General features: G+C 35.5%; 1 protein-coding gene across 1 annotated transcript in view; it reads left to right on the plus strand.

Moving 5' to 3' along the window:
• Positions 1-15,352, plus strand: part of zcchc7 (zinc finger, CCHC domain containing 7) — a 66,809-nt gene extending 51,457 nt beyond the window's left edge. The window contains exons 7-9 of the mRNA XM_051107765.1: positions 13,674-13,769; positions 14,204-14,321; positions 14,404-15,352. Of these exons, the coding sequence (XP_050963722.1) occupies positions 13,674-13,769; positions 14,204-14,321; positions 14,404-14,981 (792 nt within the window). The 3' untranslated portion in view covers positions 14,982-15,352. The remainder of the gene's footprint in view (positions 1-13,673; positions 13,770-14,203; positions 14,322-14,403) is intronic.
• The last annotated feature ends 9,040 nt before the right edge of the window (positions 15,353-24,392 follow it).

Genomic DNA, 24,392 nt, shown 5'->3' on the forward strand with positions numbered 1-24,392 from the left:
ATCAGCCTAGTAATCCTTTACACTGTAATGAAAATTAATTGAATCATTAGCATAAGTGAAATGTATGAGGGACATACAGTTTCAAAGTGATCGAGTGATTTTTAGATGAAAGTCCGCAATAAAACATTAAAGAGAAATGGTTTTGCTCTCAATATAAACACTTTTGGATATTATTCAGCAATCCTGACATTGTAAGACTGAGCCAAATGTGACCCTGGACCACAAAAGCATAAGTAGCACGGATATATTTGTAGCAATAGCCAACAATACATTGCATGGGTCAAAATGATCGATTTTTCTTTTATGCCAAAAATCATTAGGATATTAAGTAAAGTTAATGTTCCATGAAGATATTTTGTAAATTTCCTATTGTAAATATATCAAAACTTAACTTTTGATTATTAATATGCATTGCTAAGGGCTTTACTTGACAACTGTAAAGGCAATTTTCTCAATATTTCTGTTTTTTTTTTTTTTTTTTTGTTTTTTGCACCCTCAGATTTCAGATTTTCAAATAGTTGTATGTCAGCCAAATATTGTCATATCCTAACAAACCATGCATCAATGGAAAGCTTATTTATTCAGATTTCATATGGTGTATAAATCTCAATTTAAAAATAATTACACTTATGACTGGTTTTGTGGTCCAGTGTCACATATGTTCTAAAAATCTAATGATGAATTCAATGTTAGGGGAAATAGTGCTTATTTAGTAAATGATATTTTTGCAGGTAGATTGTATATTGTTACACCTTTATGCCATCAGGAGATAGAAAGGTCTGGAATCAGCCTGTGCAAATGTTTAAATGGAGAGCAAATATACAGTTTGTAAATGTCTACATATATTTATGTGTGTTGTTGTGATAGACACACGGCACCATCTACTGATATAGACGATGTACTACAGCAGTACTTCAAGGACAAATGTTTGTTAAATTTAAATCTTCACAGTAGAAAGGTGATTCACATATAAAGTCAATAAAATACTCTTATATTTTTTAGATTTTTTTTCTTGCTTACATTTAATAATATGCCTTTTTTTTTAACCCTTATAAGTGATTTACATAAAATGAACAGATGAAATCCAATAGAAAAAGGGCCCATATCTAGGAATCAGAATATTATTGAATTATGAGGGTTTTGCTCTTTTAATTTGGCTATCTTGATATGAATGTAAAAATGTAATTTAAGATTTCATTGGTTTCCAGGTAAACAATTGTTTACCATAAAACCAGTGATAAGTAGCATGGGTATATTTGTAACAATAGCCAACAATACATTGTATCAGTCAAAATGGTTGATTTTTCTTTTATGCCAAAAAATATTAGGATATTAAGTAAAAAATCATGTTCCATGAAGATAATTTGTAATTTTCCTACCATAAATATATCAAAACTTAATTTTTGATTAGTAATATGCATTTTTCAGAACTTCATTTGAACAACTTTAATGGCATTTTTCTCAGTATTTAGTTTTTTTTGTTTGTTTGTTTGTTTTTTTTTGCACTCTCAGATTCCAGATTTTCAAATAGCTGTATCTCAGCCAAGTATTGTTCTATCCTAACAAAACAAAGCTTATTTATTCAGCTTTCAGATTATGTATTTCAATATTTAAAAAAATTGACCATTATGACCATTATGATGGTTTTGTGGTCCAGGGTCACATTTGTGAATGTGTGTGCTGACATTTGCGTGAATGTAATGACTTCTCTCTTATAGTGAAGAGGAACTCTGTCTGTGAGACAGGGAGAAGGATCTGACACAGTTTATTTAGAGTGTTTGTATCGATTAGACTCCCATGGGAACAGCTCAGTGAAAATGTCAAAGCACAGCGCTTAGATAAAGCTGTTCTTTCTCACATTGATATGCTGCTGAATTTTTAAGAGTGTTATTTCTGTGTGGAATCGTCAGCACAAGATATCAGGGAAAGTTCAGGGGAAGAACAGTGTGAATCAATTGAGAAGTTCATATGGAAGTGTGCTTGTGAGCTTGAATCGAGGATTTAATTTGAATGCATCTGGTGGTTTTAATTCTGATGTGTGAATGTGCTGACCAAGGCTGCATTTATTTGATCTAAAAGACAATAAAACAGCAATATTACAGTCTTCAGTGTCACACTGGTGAGAAAGAAACATTAAAAACAGCTGTGCTGCTCGATATTTTTTTTTTTTTTAAACAATGATGTGTTATTTCAGAATTCTTTAATGAATAAAATTCAAAAGATCAGCATTTATCTGAAATGCATCATTTAAAAACAATGTAGGTTTTACTGTCACTTTTTGAGCACTTTAATGATTGCTGAATATTTTCTTTCAGACAAATATGTTTGTATAAATGTTTCATATTTTAATTTTATTTTATAAAATATATTTTATATTATTTGTGTGTTTCTTTTCTGTTGATGAACTGGGAACATTGTGATTCATGGGTGTTGTCATAATGTGTGAATGTTGTGTGTTGTCGCCACCTGGGGGAAAAACCTCAACATGTTTTAGTAGATGTTTGCTATTTTGGCTTGTAGCAGTATTGTGATGTTTTGACTTGGTCATACCATCTCTGTGTGTGGCTTTCAGCACATTTTTGTCTTTCTTTCTTGTTATGTCTTGTTTCTTCTGAGTCATATGTCATGCTCTTTGAAACACAGGTATTCATTTAAGCAGAAGACTTTGCTAGGGCTTTGTTTATATACTAATTTAATTTCAGCTGTGAGATGAAGAGCTTTTTTCTGTTTATCAGACAGGATAGTGAAAATTCAACTAGTAATATTGGGAAGAAAAGTATATATGTGACCCTGGACCACAAAACCAGTCATAAGTTGCATGGGTATATTTGTAGCAATAGCCAACAATACACTGTATTGGTTAAAATATTTAGGATATTAGGATAAAGATCATGTTCCATGAAGATATTTTGTAAATTTTCTACCATAATATAGCAAAACATATTTTTTTATTAGTAAAATGCATTGCTAAGAACTTAATTTGGACAACTTTAGATGCAATTTTCTCAATTTTTTTTTTTTTTGCACCCACAGATTCCAGATTTTTAAATAGTTGTATTTCGGTCAAATATTGTCCTGTCCTAACAAACCATACATCAATGGAAAGATAATTCATTCAGCTTTCAGATATATGTATAAATCTCAATTTCAAAAATTTGACTCTTATGACTGGTTTTGTGGTTCAGGGTCACATTTGACAGTGCTATCAGTGCAATTAATCCTATTCATTTTTTAAAGCAAAACAGACTTTCTTTTCTTTCTTTTGATTTTGTAAGGGAAATATGAAAAAAAAATCATACTGGAAAATTTTCTCATTGGCTTAGTGAGAATCACCCCAGAAAAAATTGATTAATCATGATATTGTGACCTTTTTAGATGATACAAACAGTTTTTATGCTTTTTTCCCTTCATTTCCATCTGTCTCTTAAACTCACAAACCCACACACAGTCTTTCACTCCTCCGCTGGTTTGGAGGATGGCTTCTGGTTATCAGTTGGAAGGCAGGCACAGAGAGACCGGTGTGTGTGGCATTGCATGACAGGCCAGGGGTCGATAGCATTACAAGGCGTGTGTGTATGGCCGCACATCCGTGTAAGAGTGTGTGTGTGTGCCTTTTGCCTGCCAGTTTCCTGTGTCTGCATTTGAATTACAAAAGCAAGGGGAGCTGGCATGAAAATAGAAAAATGTTTATCTGTTAGCCTCTCCCGGCCTTACGTATACACACACTTCTTACTGAACTGAGAGAGACAGAAGAGTAAACGGTCTGCAGCTGAGACCAGAAATGGGTCAGAGCGTCCTTCATAGCTTTTCTTTGCATCCTTTTATTTATGGAATATTTAGCGTGGAACAAATATGAAAATAGGTAAAGTTAACAGGTGTGTTGATATAGCATTACTACACACTCTTAAATATAAAGGTTAGGAGAAGGGATTTCAAAGCAACGGATTAAAAGAATCATTTTGAGTTTCCCAAAGAGCCTTCAGTGAACAGCTGTTAAAATAGCAGTGTTTTTCTTAGTATAAAAGGCATTTCAATAATCAAAAGAAGATTTTTCCACTGGAAAGGTTAGCATGGATGCTAAAGGTTCTTCATAGAGCCATCAATGCCAGTAAAGAACTTATTTTTAAAATTCCATGTGGGTGGTAAGACTAATTATTCCTTGTCTAATCATATTAGACAAAACATTTTGGTTTAACATATTTCATTAGGGTTGTGGTTTTAAATAAAATAAAATGGAAGACCATTATGATATTTTCATGATTTCTGATAAATGGATGCACATAAGCAAGTAAGATTTACCTTATAAGAAGCATTTTCTTTCTGAACATCTGTGAAATGGAGACAAAAGTCCCACATTTAGCCTAAGTGAACCGTCATTGGACCGTTATATACATTGGGTGTGTGCATTGGCCCCACACCTCCGTTCAAAGCTCTATTTGTAAATCGCATCACAGGAAGGCAGTTGACCTGGCCAAGGCTCTGCTGAGCTGCAGCAGCTCTGTCATGTCAGTCAGCACACGTTTTGTTTTCTGTCCATTGTGCAGGAGAATCAACAATCAGCATTTGAGCATGATACATTGTTTCTTGTGATTGTGGTTCTGTGTATATACATTTAAACCACAATTTTAAAAATGTCCACGTAGGCACTTTTAACCATAATGCACTGGTGTCCATTTTGACAGCGCATGGCAGATCTTGTCATGGCATGTACATTTTATATAAGATGTTGCAAGTGGGATATTGGTATATTGGAGGTTATACACTATGATGTGCATGTGTATAGAGTGTATATATGGGTCATTCTGCAGAATTGGTGCAAACTGCTGTCCCACAACCAAAAAACACATTTTAAAAGCATTTAAGTAATCAAATCTTAGATATTTACTAATATCCTTCTATTATCTATTGAAACCCACAATAATATTTAAAATATCATTAAGCTTAATATATATAAAACCATAATTTATTGGGTAATTTCAATTGAGAGGTGGCTATCACGAACTCTAACTCCTAAATTTCAGCTTATGAAAATGATATTGAAATGATTTTTGCATTTTATTCCATTTCTGTTTCTTTTTTTGAAAAAAGTTTAGTTAAATATATAAATATATATATATATATATATATATATATGACGCTCGCTTTCTTATGCGCGCTGTTTTTCCCGTTTTACTTTCACTTTCGAAATCGATCCCGTTCAGCAAGGAGGGGAGAAGATGGAAAAGGGGGGTACAATGTCAGTAATTCGTTTTGCGGTGAACGGCCCCCCTTTGCACCGCAGACGTGTGCAGTGTAAATAAGGGGTAAGAAATGTATTCATCATACCATGGTGTAACTATTGTACTCACTTATGGTACTGGGAGTGTTTTTTTAAAGTGCATGAACTTGCGCTAGGCTAGGCTAGTCAGTGATGATGCTCTTTCATGACGCAGGCTAAATCTTTGCTCGTTTTCTGTAGCTGCTGTTAGAATAACTAAGGAAATGTAAGCATTAGTAACTTACAATGTTTCTATTAAATTGTTATCATGTTAAACGTAAATTAAGGCATATTGAAAACATTAGGCTGCTTTTAGCTTTATGCTGGGGTTGGTTAATTTGCTGGCAATGAAACTAAGTAAGTAGATTAATAAATAAATTAGCGCGATAATATCGTGTATGGGTGATCTCACAGGCTTACGATAGGGCGATATGAAAATTGAGCATATCACCCAACACTAATATATATATATATATATATATATATATATATATATATATATTTTTTTCTTTGTAAATCCTGAAAATGTATGTAAAATAATGTCACTACCGAAACAGTGTATGTTTTAGTCCACTGGCTGAGACTGATTTTAACTATACCCCTACATTTATGATCAGGAAATATTCATGTGTCACTCTCTCTCATAGCTACATGGTAAGTAGGCCCCATCATTTTAGGACAGTTATGCAAAATATTTAGTATATTTTAGTAGTGTTTTAGTGTGTGGGTTAAAATTCTGTAATGTGATGTAGGGCTGGGCAATTTTTCCTATTTTATCGATTAATTCGAATTTAATGTTTTGCCACAATTTTATTTTTTAGAAATTGAGGAATTGTGAATTAGAACAGAAATATTACCAAATGTTAGAATTAGACACTTCGACAATATGCCAATGATAACAGTAAAGAGAAAAGAACGATCCAACCGCATGTCGGCGCACAGAATGACCTTTTGTGTTGATAACGATGCGACACGGGCAGTGGTTAGGAAAAACATGCGAGAAGATGCATATAAACTTCTTTGAACTTGAGCGCCGTTTTTTTGTAATGCCGTTTCATGTATGAGACGCTGCAAGAGACGCGAGTGCAACAGTTAAACTCGTCCGTGTTTACATAGAAAAAACAATTGAAAAGCAGTGCAATCTAATAAAAAAACCTGTTAAGAACTACTGCTGATATTTCATTTTCACTACTGTCATATATTTAATGTTTGCATCATGATGCAGACTCAAATGCTGCTATTCATTTTTTTACAGAACATTTATAGTTAATAATAGTCTACTGGTGTTATACCTTCATTTTGAATTTTAATAACCTTGACTTTAGAGATATTTTAAAAAGCATTTTCCTCTTATTATTTCTTAACGTATAATATGTATTTGTACAAGATGTAGTTGTATTTTTTTCTGCAAAGATATTTAACAAGTGATTTGTTTAACATTTACATCATGTTAACAACTTCATGTGTGATGCATTTGGATTAGACTTTTCTTTAACTAGAGGACTAAAAATAAAAATGTTGAATCTTGTAGTTACATTTTCAAGTTTAAAAATCGTTAAAAAAAAAAAAAAAAAAAAAAATCAAGAATCGGTCAGACGACTCAAAAAATAGTTTAATTTTTTGCCATATCGCCCAGCCCTAATGTGATGTGGTCACTACTGAAAATGGGCTGTCACGACCGAAACATGGGATGTTTTGTCAAAAAAAAAAAAAGTATAATGAATTATCAGCTAAGACGTTATGATAGTCTTTGGTTCAATGTATATTCAAACTATAATGAATGCTTAACTTTGAAATCAGTATGATCAACTTTTGCCTTCTACAAAGAAAGATTGTATTCAAAATACAACAAATCTCATAAATCAGACTTGAAATATTAAAACTGTAATTGTTGTTGAGTTACCTCTGAGAACTTTTTAATAAAATAGCAAACAATATATTTAAAAGGTAGATGTAAACAAAAACATAATAGGTCAATGTAATCCTTCTTATTAAATTATATATTACTGTGTTGCAGTAGTGACAAATTTGGGGAGAGGAAAAATATTCCAAAACTTTCTGAAAATACAATACGAGAATTAACTGCATAATTACTAGAAATGTGTCCCTTGGATATTATATTTTTGCATACATACAAAGTCTGTGGAAAACACTTTTTTTTTTTTCAAGATGTTTAAAACTCTGACTTTTAACCAATTATGTACAATGACCTATATATATATATATATATATCAGATTTTGAAATGAATGAGGGTTCAGGAGGTTCTTCAGGAGGATCTTCATTCTTCTCTCTCTATCTCTCTCCCTCTCTCTAAAGAGGCATATTGTAGGCCAATTATGGTTTCTTAATCCATAACCTCTATTATTTGTCAAATGAGTGATGTAATTTTGGTGGGGCGTCATATATTGAATGCATGTCTGGATGAAAATAGTGAATGTCTGTAAATGATTTCTCTTTACCCCCACCCCTTTCCGGTCTTTCTGGGGGGGTTCTCTAGAGTTTTCTATTACGTATGCAAAATGCACCCCAAATCTCCCACCTCTCCCTAATCCACCAGGCACACAAAGACTGTTTACACTATGTGTGCATGTTTGAATTGTGATTACACTGGAAACAGTTTGAATTTGATGTGGGTTTAAGGATTAAGGTTGTGTCCGCCTGTAGCCAAGGTGTGAAGTACTGTTGCCAGGATCCAGTGTGTGTGTGTGTGTGTGCTTTATTTGCTTAAACGTGTGATTGTGTGAGTACGAGGGCTGTTTTCTTTGACTAGAGAGGGGAGGCGGTGTCTCTTAAAAATATTGGATGAGAAAATAATCAACAGTACAGTAATAAAATGAGAAATATTACGAAATATGAGAAGAAATGCTGAATAAAGCACTCATCTTTGTAAATCAACGCTCTCCAAAAGCAACACCAGCAGATGAGCTTAAAGGGAGAGGCAGTGTCTCTTTGGCCTCCCTTGCGCACATTATGTTCTCATAGAAGCCCTGAAGCATGGTGTGAACGTGAGGGGAGAAACAGTCGAGAAGTCACGTGAGAGTGCCTCTGTAGCACTATGATTGGCTTATTACTTGATGCAGTAATGCCCGTAAGTCAGAACATGAATATTGCACTAAATGTTCTTTTTAGACCAAAATAATCAATTTGAAGGTTCATTTTTTTTTTTAACTGAAAAAATGGTGCAATGCACAGATATTTGTGTCTACGAATGCAGTTTTGCACAAGGTCATGTGAATGTGTGTGTGTGTGTGTGTGTGTGTGTGTAAGAATATGCTCTGTGACTCTTGGCCCTGAAACACAAACATATCAGAGGCCACCCTCTGCCCCGATAATCCTTTCAGATAGAGGTGATACACACACACTAAAGAGAGGTAATTAATAGTGCCACAGAGCAGATCTTATGCACAGAGGATCGGATGAAGGAGGGGTCGCCCTGTCGTCTTTTTTTTTTTGTTCCCCCTGTCAGTCTTCCTCCCTTTTCCGCGACATTCGAGCATGAGTATGATAACAGGAGCTCAAGGTCAGGGGAGGGGGGCACAGCGTATGTGTGATGAAGGGAGGGTCTTCTTACACACCAATTTGCATGAGATATCAGCAAGAATGAAAAAGTGTAGAGAAAGCCAAATAGATGGATAGACGGGTGAAAGTACAGTAGAGATGAAGAAATAGACAGGGTTAAAGGACAAAGAGACGAGCAACAGAAAGATTCTGAGGTAGTGAGAAGGAAGGAGTATTAGAATGGGAAGTTTGGGAAATGAATATAGGCAAAATGAATTTGACATTTTCTGAGGAAAATATGAGTGCTGCAGTTGTTTCATTATGTGATTGCTACAGTAAGTGGTTGTTAGCGGTTTTTAGCACATTGATGTGTAGTTGTTAGTGGGATTGGGAATGGAGAACCGGATCTTCTCTTAACTGTTCTTAAGTGTCTGCATTCTTCCACGGATGTGGATGGAACATACTAAAATACTCAGACAGCATGTCCTGATTCTGTAGGAAAATGAAGTTTTAGTTCAGTTGTAGTTAATGGTGGGAGAGAAACTGCAAAACAATACAAAAATAAGGAATGTACACTACCAGTCAAAAGTTTTTGAACGGTAAAATTTTTTTAAAGAAGTCTCTCCTGCTCACCAAGCCTGCATTTATTTGATCTGAAGTACAGCAAAAACAGCAAAATTTTGAAATATTTTTACTATTTAAAATAACCATTTTTCTTTGAATATATTTTAAATGTAATTTATTCATGTTATTTCAAAGCTGAATTTTTAGCATCATTACTCCAGTCACATGATCCTTCAGAAATCATTCTAATATTCTGATTTTCTGCTCAGAAAAGCATTTCTTGTTATTATTGTTGAAAACAGCAGAGTATAATTTTTTTCAGGTTTCTTTGATGAATGGAAAGTTTAGAAGAACAGCATTTATCTAAAATAGAAATCTTTTGTAACATTACAAATGTTTTTAGCGTCACTTTTGATCAATTTAACGCATCCTTGCTAAAAAAAAAACCCTAAAAATTATACTTTCTCCAAGCTTTTAGTTTATATACTGTAGTGTATAATGTTACGAAAGCTTTTTATTTCAGATAAATGCTGATATTTTGATTTTTGGAACTGTTTTAAATATTGGTGATTGGATCATGTGACACTGAAGACTGGAGTAATGATGCTGAAAATTCAGCTTTAAAATCACAGAAATAAATTACGTTTTAAAATATAATCAAATAGAAAGCAGTTATTTTAAAGAGTAAAAAATATTTCATAATATTACTGCTTTTGCTGTATTTTGGAGCAAATAAATGCAGGCTTGGTGAGCACAAAACATTAAAACTCTTACTGTTCAAAAACTTTTGACTGCTAGTATACATCTTCCTGCTGCAACCAGTATGGTCCAGGTTGCAAACAAATGACTCGTATGAGCTGATTCTTTTCAATGAATCAGTTTTAAAGACTCTGTAACTCATCAGAGCTCTGTTGGAACCAGTCTAACGACAGTGATTCACTCACTGATTCAGCCATAGTTGGTCGTGACTCACTAAACCACAAGTTATTAATTTTGTATTGCCTAACTGAAAATTATCTATCAAGAGCTGTGTACTATTATGTTTGCTATTGGGAAAGTTCACCCCAACATGAAAAGTCTGTCCGTAATTACTCACCCTCATGTCAGTCCAAACCCAGACCTTCATCTTTGGAACACAAATTAAGATATTTTTAATGAAATCCGAGAGCTTTCTGAACTTGCATAGACAGCAATGCAACTACCATGTTTAAGGCCCAGAAATATAGTAAGGACAATGTTAAAATAGTCTGTGATATCAGTTGTTTAACTGTAATTTGTTGTAGCTACGAGAATACTTTTTTATGCACAAAGAAAGGTCAAAAAAGCGTACAAGTTTCTCTATGAAATTTTAGTTCTTAGATATGGCTTAGATCACTCCTTCAGTGTGTGGGATGTTTTCACTCATTTTAGCATCCACTAGGCAAACACATGGAAAAGTAACAGCATATCCCTTCTCAACAAGCCAAATGATTTGAGCCGAGGTGTCATTTGTGTCCATAGCGCAAGTTGCACTGAAGTTTAAGATGTTTGTTCAAATCCGTAACCTCTGTATTAACTCGATTAGCAAGTATATCACTAATAAATGACAGTGGATGGCAAACCTTACATTGAGTTTGGGGGCTAGAAAGAGTGAGCGAGTGATGGAGAGAGAGAAGGGTGGGCGTCTGGGGGGTAACCGGTGGTGTCTTTGTGATGGAGATGGAGCAGTCTCCAGCGCTGAGCTGATAATGACCAACGGTTCTAATAGCATTCACCCCTCCACCCTTTAACCACTCAAGTGGAAAACGGACAGAAAGAAAGAGAGAGAGTGTGTGGAACGGAGGAAGATATGTTTAAAATATGACGTGGTGGGACCGCGTGTGTCCCGGCTTATTGAAAATGCACGTATGTGAGTGTGTGTATGTCTCGACGCCCCCTTGAGGAGACATTAAAAGACAATATGTGTGTAGTTTTGGGCCACGCACACACACGCACACAAACACGCTCGCACCAGTCGGCTTACCCTCTTTATCGTGCTGTATTTACGGAGGGCGATGGAGCGTGAAACGCCTTTGGGCTCCCCGGGACCAGATGGAGAAACACACACACATACACACACTCCAAAGGCGGCCTTATCACCAGCGCATTACTGGGATTTATTGATACCCTCGGTAATCACTCCCTTATATCACCTCAAAGAAAAGAAAAATATACAGATTATATGAATGTCTGTGAGAAAGAGTGGGAGGAGGAGACAGACTGGATGATGGGAGAAAGAGAGTGTGAATAGGGGTCATCATTCACTAGCGAGATGGGAAATGTAAGTGAGGTTTATAATAACCGAACAGAGTGAAAGGAATTGAGTGAAGTCGAGGAATAGAACCCAGGTAGTCGGCTGACATACGCGCACACAAAGGGCACGGCTGAGGGACCGAGGTGCATTCACACACTTGACATGAGCCGAGTTGTATTCTTGTGTGTGTTTAGAGAGTGTTCTGGTACTGGTTGCGCCCGAATTCATGTCACCCTAATTGGAGGTTTCTTGACCTTACTGCTTTAACTCGTCACACAGTAGATGCTTCTGCAACAAATGGGCATATCAACCTTTACTGTTATGAGCATAGCCTGCTACAAGATGTTTAGTAGAATGTCAGAGCTGCTCTTTTTCACACTATGAAAGCATAAAGTGACCAGGGACTGTCAAAAATGGACAAAAAATGCACATAACTGTCATTAAAAGAGTTCATTGTTGAAAATAAACAATGTTCTGCTAAACTATTTCTTTGTGTTCCATAGAAGATGAAAACTTGTATGGTTTGCAATGCAGAAGTGTACAGGATGCTCATTTTTAAGTCAATTATCGCTTTAAATGAGTGGTTCTTAGCCATGGGACCAGGGCTTTCAAAGGAGCCTTGAAGAGATCGTTCACCCAAAAATTTAAATTCTGTCTTTAATTTCTCACCTTCATGTTGTTCCAAACCACTAAGACCTTCGTTCGTCTTCGGAACACAAATAAAAATTTTTTTTATGAAATCCAAGAGCTTTCTGACCCAGCATAGGCAGCAAAGCAACTCACGAAGCAAGGCCCAGAAAGGTAGTTAGGACATTGTTAAAATAGTCTGTGACATCAGTGGTTCAACCTTAATTTTATGACGTTACAAGAATGCTTTTTGTAAAAAAACAAAACAAAATAAAATTACAGTTGAATCACTGGTGTCACATAGACGTTTCTGAGCCTTAAGCGTGGTAGTTGCTTTGCTGTCTATGCAGGTCAGAAAGATCTCTGATTTGATCAAAAATATCTTCATTTGTGTTCTGAAGATGAACGAAGGTCTTACGGGTTTGGAACGACATGAGGGTGAGTAATTACAGACTGAATTTTCATTTTTTGTGTGAAAGAACCCTGTAGGATGATTTAAAATAAGCTTTTACATTTACATTTTTCAAAATGTACATTTTTTAATCCATCCCCTTTTTTCTTTGAAGAACCAGTGTTCCCACTGGATATACAAGGAAACCTAATATTAAAAGTGTGATTGTTCAAAAAGTTGTACTAAAGTTGAATGAGCATATATTTTTTTTATAGTTATGCAAATTATCTGTAAAATATTTTTTGGGTTAAAATTGGGTTAAAAAACCTGCGTTTTAATACTCAATAGCAAATTAGTAGCAAATTCTTTAAATATGAAAGCATACTTACAGGCTGCGAGTCAGAAACACTAGACTGTACTTGCAAATTCTCCCAGGTTCAGGAAACAGTCCTCCGTAAAATGCGCTGCACACACTCAAATATTTGGGTTGTACTGTTCTGGAACAGTGTTTAACCACTGATTTCTAGTTGTATCCTCTTTTCGAAGCCCAAAGAAAGTAGCATCTCTACGACATAGCGACGACTGCAACAATACTACAGCAAGAATAAAAGTTATGCCTTCATTCTTTGCATATAAATTTGGGCGGTGTTATGCAAATCTTCCACCACAGTGATTTGTTTAAATAAGCCGTTTTAGGAAGGCGTGGCTGAGTCTTAACTTTTATAAAGAATATCTCTTTGGGTTTCAGACTTCAATCTTTGTGACTTTACGGATCTTATATACGTATGAAAAGCTTGTAAGCACTCCAGAGTTAAAGGAAAACATGAATTCGCACCATATGACCCCTTTACATTTTTTTTTCTTTCTTTCATTCTTTTTAATTTAAGGAACTCAGGCATACCTGTATATTAAATAGAATTTTAAAAAAATAAGATTTTATGTTTGTGCATTTTCCTCAAAGGAGGCATTTGGACTCTCATTCTGAAGTTTTCTGCTGTGTTAGTAGTTTAAAAGTTGGTAATCAGTCTCCTTTCTAAATGCAAGTCTTTTTGTTTCTTTGTAGACCACGATGGGACCTCTCTGCCAACCCAGTGATCCAAATGCCTGCAGGAAACCTGCCTACTGTTATAACTGCTCTAAGAAAGGACATTTCGGCCATGTAAGTGGATCAGCCTCATCCAAGGGCGTCACATAGCTGTTAGTTGCTTTCCACAATGAATAACAACAGCAACAACCACACAGCAAAACACTTTACATACCACATTTACACACAAACATGAAATGAGAATCCATTATTGATAATGTTTGCCATTGTCACTTCAAATTGCTCTGACTGTCATAGATTGATAGATATTTAGAATTATATTCAAATTATATACAGCAAGGATGTTTGAAATTCTTTAAAAGTAACAGTAAAGACTCTTAGATTGTTACATTCAAATAGAAAACAGTTATTTTAAATTGTAAAAACGTTTCACAATATTACTGTTTTTACTGTATTTTGGATCAAATATATTTGAGCCTTGGTGAAATTGTGATGTGCCCTCACTGATGTCTGTGATTTGAGATGTTAAAGATGTGTGTTTTCTACAGGAATGCACTGAGAGGAGAATGTACAATTGGTCGTATCCCTCCCTGCCATTTATTTCCTATTATGACACAAAGCATGACTTCGAAAGCCGTAAATTTCGAATCAAAAAGAAAGCCAAAGGTTTGTTAGACTGTTTCTGATAAGTTGAATTGATTCAAGCTGATCATAGACCTAAAGATTTAATGACGTGTGTCTCTTACAGAACTTCAGGAAGCCGGATTGATTTCACCTGACGGAGCTGTAGTCACAAATACCCCACAACCGCCCAGAAAGAAACAAAAAACCAGTCACAACCAGTCTCCATACCCACACAACAACCAGCACACACCGAAGAGACGCATCGCACACACACCCAAACACCATCCGCAAGCACACAAACAGAACACAAACTTGAATGTCAAGCAGAACTCACAAACACCAGGGAAGTACGGCAAACACACCCCTCAGAGCAAGTCCAAACCGCAAGAGCAAAGCCAGAAGGAAGCCAAAAAGATGAAAAAGAAAACACAATCTCAAGCTATAGTTTTAGATGAAGATGCAGACTTTCCTAGAGGCTGCAAAAAGAGCCCTCACACGACAAAAGCTTTTTCATCGCATCGGAAAGGCGACGCGAAGCCGAAGAAGCCCTTTGGAACAGAAAAGAACAATAAAAAGAAAGCAGACAAAATATCGAAAAAGAAGGAGAGAACGTGGAAAAAGAGACAACAAAAAGCTGCAAAAGATTCGTCCATGTATCCCTCAGATGAAAACCTTTTTCTGATTAAGCAAAGAAAGGTGTGAAGATTATGTGAATAGGACATCAGCTGATTTAAAATGAGAGTGAAAAGATGGTCGGATGATTACACCCCCTACTGGTGGTTGGTTTTGGTCAATCTTCCTCCAATCCACACGGATTTGTGTACAGAACTAGGGCTTTTTAGGATTGTTTTTGGAAAAATAAAAACTCTACACAAATCACCTAAATATAATGTTATTCATAAACTGATTGGACATTAAAAAGTGTATAATTTAGTGAAAAAATTCATATGTTTAGCAAACATCAGGTATTTTAAAAGCAGGTGTCCTGCTTGTACATGGCAAGTGTATAGAGCTTTTTATTTTACGTATATGCTCACTTCTGTAACCTCATAATTAAAGTCTGTTTGTTTTGATATCCTGTTTGAGATCTTTTGTATTAAATGGTATTAAGACTTGTATAGCTTAATATACAGTTGAGGTCAATAGTTTTACCAAATTAAGAGGGATTATACAAAATGCATGTTATTGTTTATTTAGTACTGACCTGAATAAGACTTTTCACATAAATATGTGAATACATATATAGTCCACAAGAGAAAATAATAGCTGAATTTATAAAAATGACCCCGTTTAAAAGTTTAAATACCCTTGATTCTTAATACTGTGTTGTTACCTGAATGATCCATAGTTGTTTTTTTTCTTTTTAAGTTGTAGTTGTTGATGCGCCCCTTGTTTGGTTTTCCAGCATTTTTGTGTATTTGAACCCTTTCCAATAATGACTTGTATGATTTTTGGATCCATCTTTTCACACTAAGGACAACTGAGGAACTCATATGCAATTATTACAGAAGGTTCAAACGCTCACTGATGCTCCAGAAGGAAAAACAATGCATTAAGAGCCAGGGGGTGAAAACTTTTGAACAGAATGGAGATGTGTACATTTTTCTAATTTTGCCAAAATATCATATTTTTTCATTTAGTACTGCTCTTCAGAGGCTACAGAAGATAGTTACGTTTCCCAGAAGACAAAATAAGTTTAAATTACCATGATATTCAAATTCTAAAAAGTTTTCACCCCCCAGCTATAATTGCATTGTCTTTCCTTCTGGAGCATCAGTGAGCATTTGAACCTTCTGTAATAGTTGCATACGAGTCCCTCAGTTGCCCTAAGACTGATTTTAAAATCATACAGTCATTGTTGGAAAGGGTTCAAATACACAAAAATGCTGGAAAACCAAAGAATTATTGGGACCTGAAGGATTTTTCTGAAGAACAGCAGGCAGTTTAACTGTTATAAGGGACTCATGCACAACTATCACTGAACAAAACAAAACAAAAAAAAACACAGCTGTGGGATCATTCAGGTAACAACACAGTATTACGAATCAAGGGGATGTAAACTTTTGAACAGGGTAATTTTTATGAATTCAACTATTATTTTCTCTTGTGGACTTTATGTATACATATTTTATGTGAAATATCTTATTCAGGTCAGTACTAAATAAAAAATATTATGCATTTTGCATGAAAACAGCTACTGAAAGAGCTTACAGGTGGCGATGGATATAAGCGTAGATTTAAACCAAATGCTGTACCATCAGTTTTCTCCACAAAGAGTCTAAATACACCAGTATATCGATTGAAATCCATGCGGTGGCTGCGGTGTCATGATAATAATATTTTTACCGCAACACAATTTGGAACACACAATTCGGCAAATAAGATACAGATACAATGCCACATTGTGTGGTTTTTGGTTGTAATTTTCAGTTAAAGGGCAACAAGAGAAGCAATGTAAGTCTTCGCTGCTTTCCTAGCGATGAGAAGAGGAGAAAAGAATTTGAAGATGCCTGTGGACGAATTAAACTTCCTAAAGACCTGCGTCTTTGTTCTTTCCACTTGAGCCCTGATGCCTTTGTGGCTTTTAGTAGACTATAGCTACTGAAAAAGCTTGCAAACATGCCAACGCTTGTCATGAAGGCGAAGCCACGAAAAGAGTGTCTCAGTGAGATTTCACTCGATATCCGGGAGCATTTAGACTCTTTGTGAGAAAAAACTATGGTACAGCATTTGGTTTAAGCTTACACCCATCGCCACCTGTAAGCTTTTTTAGTAGAGGTGTGTTGCAGTAGAAAATAGAATAGGTCACTGAGTGCAACCGTTCTATGTAATCAAAATAATGGCACCCCCATAGTCCTAAAATGTTTTTTTTTAAAATAACGTAAATCTTTCATGGGTTTTCTATTAGCCTACATATTTCAGTAAGACACATCTTTTACGTTATATTAAGCTATACAAGTCTTAATACACAGGGTTCCCTTTAACATTTTTAACAAACATTGCATTTTTTAAGGTAAAATGTGTAAAATCCCAGCTTAATATGCAATGAAAACTAATAGGTTGAACACTGACACCATAACAACATCACTCAGCATCATTTAGCATCCCACCAGCACAACCAATGGTGTGAGTTTGGGGGCGGGGCTATCTGTTTGACCAGCCAATGGCAAATGTGGGAGTGAAAACCAGTTTAAAAAGGATTATGTCTGCAATTTTGTTTTAAAAAATGAAATACGGAAATTCTGTGGTTGTCTCTTTGTTTTCCAGACAGGATGTGTATTAATATTATGTTGATACTTTATGAGTCATGCAATCGTTTGCAACACTGGTTCATTCAGAAATGAAACACCACTACAGGCTTTTGTTCGGAGATGCTGAACAAGCGATTCTATTTAGAACTCTTTTGTTGGCAGATCAAAATAGGTTAGTAACTGGCAATACTACTCCCATGTTAAGTTTCTTGTTTATCGAACTCGCAACCGCGTTCTTGATCTGCGTGGCTGTGAACGAAAATCTCGCTTTCACACAAAAATGTGCTCGACCGTTCTCCTCTTTCCCATGATTATCTTCTTAAGCTCCAGGTGTTGTGTTTAGGGCTGTTCAGCTTTAAAGTAATGACAGACAGCAAACAGCTGGTTAAGTGGTTAACCATTGCCATTTCCTTCACTTTCCCTATTTTTCGCTTTTTAAGATCCCGCATTCCTTCTTTTTATTCCACGCAATTCCTCTTTTTGCTTTCATGGGTTGTGTTTTTGCTAAGAACAATATCTGAGCTCCAAAAGAGCCCAGATTTGTTCAATTGCTCTGTGAATGCATGTAATGTTGTTCTGCTCCGCAGGGCCGTCTGTGTGTGTGTGGACATTTATGTGAAAGTGTATGCCATCAGGCTTTTATTGCCTGAAAAGTTTTTCAACAATAAAAGAGGAGAGATGATTTCTGAAGCCAAATATAAATCCAACACCAAACATGGCAGTCCAGCCCACATGTAGAAAGAAAAATCTGATTTTTTTTCTGAAGATTTGCAGACTGTATGTAAACTCAAAGGTCCCCCAGGGCTTGGCTGGGATGTGTAAGAGAGATACAGTACAATTTGAGGGAAGAAACATGCAATCACTATTGAAAGTGAGTCACACAAGATCACTCACGCTGGTTTACTTTGACTAATTCCTTTGAAATGATTAATCAGGCTTTTTACTGGTATAGTTGGCCACAACACATTCCCAGCACTTTGACTCAGCATCAAAACATTCACAGTCATCCTCTTAAGTGTAAGTGAACTATGCTCATTCAAGGATTTAGACTTGAAGGACAGTGTTTGCCTGCAAAATCTGTTTTAGGTCAAGCTAGTAAGTACTCTTTTTAGTTTCCTCTTGAAACTGAATTTGCCTGCAGGTCTGAATCTTGCCTCCACCACTGTGGTCCATTTCTGTATGTGACATGTCTTTTTCATTAGTCCAGTTCTCAGTGCGGCCCAACTAGGGCTTCATAAAATCTATATATATATGTATATATATATATAATGGGCACAGGCTAAAGAAGCATATAAATATATATATATGAATATAGCTTTAAACCCATGAAAGTAATAAAATAATGAAAAATGGGAAGAGTTAAAATAGATGTTCAGAGTTTTTACAGTACTTTTTATGGTCCCTGCATATGTGCTGATTGCTTGCCAGAAAATGTCATTCAGAGCTGAGCGTGGCTGAGTGTATGGAAAACATGACAGAGATGTAGTATGATAGAAGAAAAAAAAAGTTTAAACTAAAAATGTAATTGAGATCCCCAAACATTTCTGCAGCAGTGTTATTTTAGTAGCCTATTATGTATATCCTATAGCATTCATTAATATTTTTAATTAGCTTTTATTATTTTTAGTTTTAATGTCATTTTTAGTTTTATTACTTTTTGATAGATTTTTTTAATTATTAAATTTTTTTTTTAAAATAATTTTAGTATTTTAAAATGAGCATCTAATGTTTTATTTTGTTTCAGTTACCCACAAAAATAATTATTCCCCTCAAAATATCTGACAGATAATCAATCCACGACACAATAATTTTTTTTTTCTTCCGAAAGCATTGTACTTTTATGATATAATATAATACACACTACCCGTCAAAAGACAGCAAGATTTTTTTTTTTTAAGTCTCTTCTGCTCATCGGGCCTGCATTCATTTGTTCTTAAATACAGCAAAAGCAGTAATATTGTGAAATATTTTTACTATTTAAAATAACTTTTTATTGGAATATATTTTAAAGTGCAATTTATTCCTGTGATCAAAGCTAAATTTTCAGCATTATTACTCCAGTCTTCAGTGTCACACAATCCTTCACAAATCATTCTAAAAAATATAGAAATTAATACTTTTATTTAGCAAGGATGCTTTAAATTGATCAACATTGATGGTAAAGACATTTATAATGTTACAAGAGATTTCTATTTAAGATTAATGCTGTTCTTCTGAACTTTCAATTTATCAAAGAAACCAAAGTTCTACCCAACTGTTTTCAGCATTTTACTGATTTTGCTGTACTTTGGATAAAATAAATGCAGGCTTGGTGAGCAGAAGAGACTTCTTTTAAAAAACATTAAAAATCTTACTGTTCAAAAACTTTTGACTGGTGATATATAATATAATACAATATAGCTGTTTCATCCAGATGACATCCTAATGGCTGGGATGATGATACATTTTTCCATTTTATAGAATGTTTTATGTGTTTGTTGCTCTGTTGCCTCAAGTGGGATATAAATGTGGCATAAATTGATTCATTTTCAGCATCTTTGAAATGGAAGAAGTGCTGGTAGTATAAAGCCTTTACAGAGTCCCGTTACTGCATTAAAGTCTTAAATCATACTGGTCATGTCAACATTTTATGTTTTCACTGCCTAGTAAAGAAATACACATAAAATGAAGGCCTGGGTTTTTAATGCACCCAAGAGAAAAAGACATTTAGTCAAGTTTGTATGTGATCTGCACAGCATTAAGTTGTATTTGTTGGAATTTTTTATCAGCTTGTGTCTGCACAAGTTCTTTGACCTATACTGACTGCAAAAAATGTTTACTCTGATAGGGATGTATCTGAATACCGTGTTCGGAAAAAAAATTAACCCCTAAAGGTAATAAATACGAGATGGGAGGTTAAAAAAATTATATTTCAATGCTTTTTCTCACAGTTATATCGTTGGGTAATTATACTGTACACAAACTGCGGGCAACAGGAAGCCGCTATTAATATGTAGAGCATTTAAATCCCTTTTGACGTAAAAACCGCGCGTTTACTTTCACTCTTGAGATTTGCAAACACAGGTAATTTGTGTATACTATGGAGCGGCAGTACTTACCACATATTTTGCGAGATTAGGTTTGACAGCTCAGGATCTGCAAATCATTCATCATCGTCCTATCAGTCATCTCTCCTGATTTTGTGTATGTTAGACATTTCTGTAATTTCTACAGTTATTAACTGTATATCACCCAATATAATACTGCAAATTCCCTTTGCAGTAAATAACTGTAATAACCATTGCATTATGGGAATTTTCTGTGACGTCAGACGCCAAATACAGAGACTTACTGTATTTTTTAAAATTACTATATACTACTGTATTTGCTGTAACGGCCTCATTGGCGGCATTCTATTGAGGTCGTTTTATTTTCCTCATTTATTATATTTGGATTGACACGATTTGCCCTACACTGTCTACAATGCCGCAACAGCTTGGGACGGACTACAGTAGTCAACATTTGAAGTGGATCAAAAAAAAGTTCATCAAAGTTGTCCTAAGACAAGAACAGGTATTGTTTTGGTTTTAGGACAACTTTGTTGAAAGGTTTTGATCCATTTCAGATGTTGACTACTGTACACTGGATGTGTTGCATCACGTGTAATGACTGGAAAATCCGTTTGTCCTTCATGTCAGACACAGCGCGAGTGCTTGAAGTACATCTGTAAGTCAGAAATATACCGGGGCATTACTTTACTGTAAGCATCCACTGTAGATTGTATATTTAATGGGTTCTATATTGTCTTCTTTTGTCAGCTTATTAAATTAAGTTATTGAATTAAAATAATTTTCAAACAGCAACATTAGGTTAACTAATGTGAAATTTTGACTTTTTTTAATAGTATTTGGCTGTAAAACAGCTACAGTTTGCAAATGTAAATTAAATATGGTTTGCTACTGTAAATTCTAATTATAGTAGCTTACTGGCAATAGTGTTGCCAGTAAGTTACTGTAAAAACCCTTTGAAATATCTAACAGTGTAGTATGTTTAGTTTTATGTAAGTTACAGGTAATGTAACAGTCTACCGCTAGCAAGCGTCTAACCATGTCCCTTTAGTGGCTCCGTAGAATGCGTTATTCGTTTTCAGTCCCTTCCCGAATACGAAGGAACAATTTTCTTGGTACCTATCACTTGAAAAGAGAAGCTTACAGTTCTTTGCCATTTTGCTGCTGTGGCTAAACACTTAAAGGAATAGTTTCCCAAAAATGAACATTTGCTAAAAATGTGCTTAGCCTTAGCAAAATTGCATCTTTTTGCTTCACAAGACGTTAATTGAGGGCTGGTGTTGTGTGGAATGCGCACATGAAAAACATTATTGTGATGTTTTTATCAGCTGTTTGAGCTGTTTTCCTTTTGACGGCACCCATTTACTGCAGAGGATCTATTGGTGAGCAAGTGATGCAATGTTAAATTTCTCCAAATCTGTTCCGAAACATCTTGGATGGCCTGAAGGTGGGTAAATTTTCATCCATTGTTTTGTTTCTGAGTGAACTATTCCTTTACAAATATCAGAGGCTGTAATAGGTTTACCAGATATTTTAGTTTTCCGAAACTGTATATTACAACATCCTTAGTATTTGACACTGCATTATGCATAAGGAAGTATGAATATTTGTACAGTGGGAAAGAGACAGGAGTTACAGGGTTCCCACGGCCATGGAAAACCTGAAAATAACACATTACAATTTTGATTTCCAGGCCTGGATATATCATGGAAAGTTTAGCAGTGCTATACAGCTTTTTTTTTCTTTTTTCTATTTATGCTTGTCTCTCAAGTATTTCATCAGTTAGACATTAGTGCTTGTGTAGAGTAAACTTGCCCTCAAGCTAGTGTGATAACATCAGTCTCGTCTGTCTGTTGACAGTCTTATTTCTCTGTTCTAATTTGTACTCTAAAAGTCATTCAAATTTGTCTAAAAAGTCATGAAAATTCACTTGGTGTCCCATTGCTAATGTCTTGACACAGGCTGTGATCTCTGTTGACAATGCTGTATTTGTATCTTGCAATTGCATCCTCTCAACAGAGTCATTCCACCTTTAGTACTTTAGCGAAAAGATTTCGGGTTGTTTGATTTAGTACACTTGGGAAGCATCCACTGCTATTATGTTATTTACTGTCCATACTAATCCACAGCGGGCATGTAGAATGCAGGGCTCAGAGCTGTTATTAAGTATGCTTAGTACTGACATTCCTCTCCAAATCCCCGTACTTTTGAATGGGTCTCTGTCGAGTTTCCAGCTATCTGTTTCTGTCTTAAAAAACTGTCTACGAAAGACTGTCAGGGCCTTGTCTGCATGTAACGTGACTCAGATATTTCCTCCAAACAGTCATGGAATAGATTTCTCTCTATTTACCATTCAGAAGGATGAGAAAATGTGACTAGTGATCGTGTACCACACTGTCCCCACACATACACGTGTACGGATGCATGTCATCTAAATCACCGCACTGCAACAGGTGTGTAGTCGACAGCGTGTGGATTGGGAATGTGTCCATTTTATGCTTGTAAATCAGAGTAAAGCCTCACTATACCCCTCCTTCCTCTTCAACCAGTGCTTCATACTGTAGTTTGTAGGCAAAAATTTATTTTCATAGAGTGCTCTAGTTGCAGTTCACAACAAGCAATGTTAGTGGTGGTCTAAGTAAATCTAATCAAAATGGGAGTGAATAAATTTCACTGCCAGTAAGTGGAATTTTGTTTAATCTAATATTGCTCACCATGATGATGTGAACTTTAGACAAATTATGTTTAGTCTTAAATCACACTTAGTCCTAGACAATGTTTTTGCTATTATTTTTGTGGTTTTTCATCTGAGTATGCAATCCATTCTTTCATTCACTTTCGTTTGTATGAACTTCAAACTTATGTGACAGACTCAAAGTCTTGCTGTAATTCAATATCAGATCTTCCATCGCAACCAAACTTTGGCTTGAGATGAATATTATGACCCCAAAATGGTCTAGAGAACATAAAACCCAGTAAATACACAGATGAATCTACATTTCCCTTGTAAAAAAAAGAAGTGCACTTAATAGTATTTAAAGTGCGACTGTACTTGCAGATAGTATTATCATTACTTACGTCATGATTTGGTCAGTTACCTGGATGTAAACAGCATTGAGTGCATGCTTAATGTACTACTGAATATGTTGTTCTGCTAAGTCATGCTGTATAGTTTTGTATATTTTTGTGACTGTGGAGGCCCCTACAGTTAAATCAATTAAATTCACTGTTGTAATTACAGTGGATAGCTGTACATTGGTATTTGTTGCTTCCAAAAAGCTATTTGTAGGTTTTTCCAGAATTTTCTACCAACTCTAGGCCCACTGCTCTGCATATTTTGTATGTCTCCCTCATTTAACACACCTGATTCAGATCATCAGCTTGTTAGGAGAAAGATCCATGAACTGAACTGAGTGTGTCAGAAACATAAAAAATGTGCAGAGCAGTGGGCCCCGAGGACTGGAGTTGAGAACCACTGGTCTAGACATTAAAGGGGTCATCGGATACACTTTTCCACGACCTGATATTATTATTTAGGGTCTTAATGAGTAAGTAGGAAACATACTTTGGTTAAAATCTCTCGGTGGTAGTGTAAAAAAACACCGCCCCTCTCTTCTGTGGGGTGCCGGCCTGTGTATGTTAGCAGTGTTTAGCCGCTTGTTAAGAAAGGCAATTTGAAATTTGCCTAATACTTACTACTGCTGTAGGTGAAGCTGCTGTAGGTGAAGCTGCATAAGACGCATTTATGTAGATTGCCGGGCACATGTCCTTGTAAAATGATAGTAATGTTAATCCTCTGCATCTTCAGCGGCTCA

Source organism: Labeo rohita, chromosome 1, assembly GCF_022985175.1.
Source record: "Labeo rohita strain BAU-BD-2019 chromosome 1, IGBB_LRoh.1.0, whole genome shotgun sequence".
NCBI classification, from domain to species: domain Eukaryota; kingdom Metazoa; phylum Chordata; class Actinopteri; order Cypriniformes; family Cyprinidae; genus Labeo; species Labeo rohita.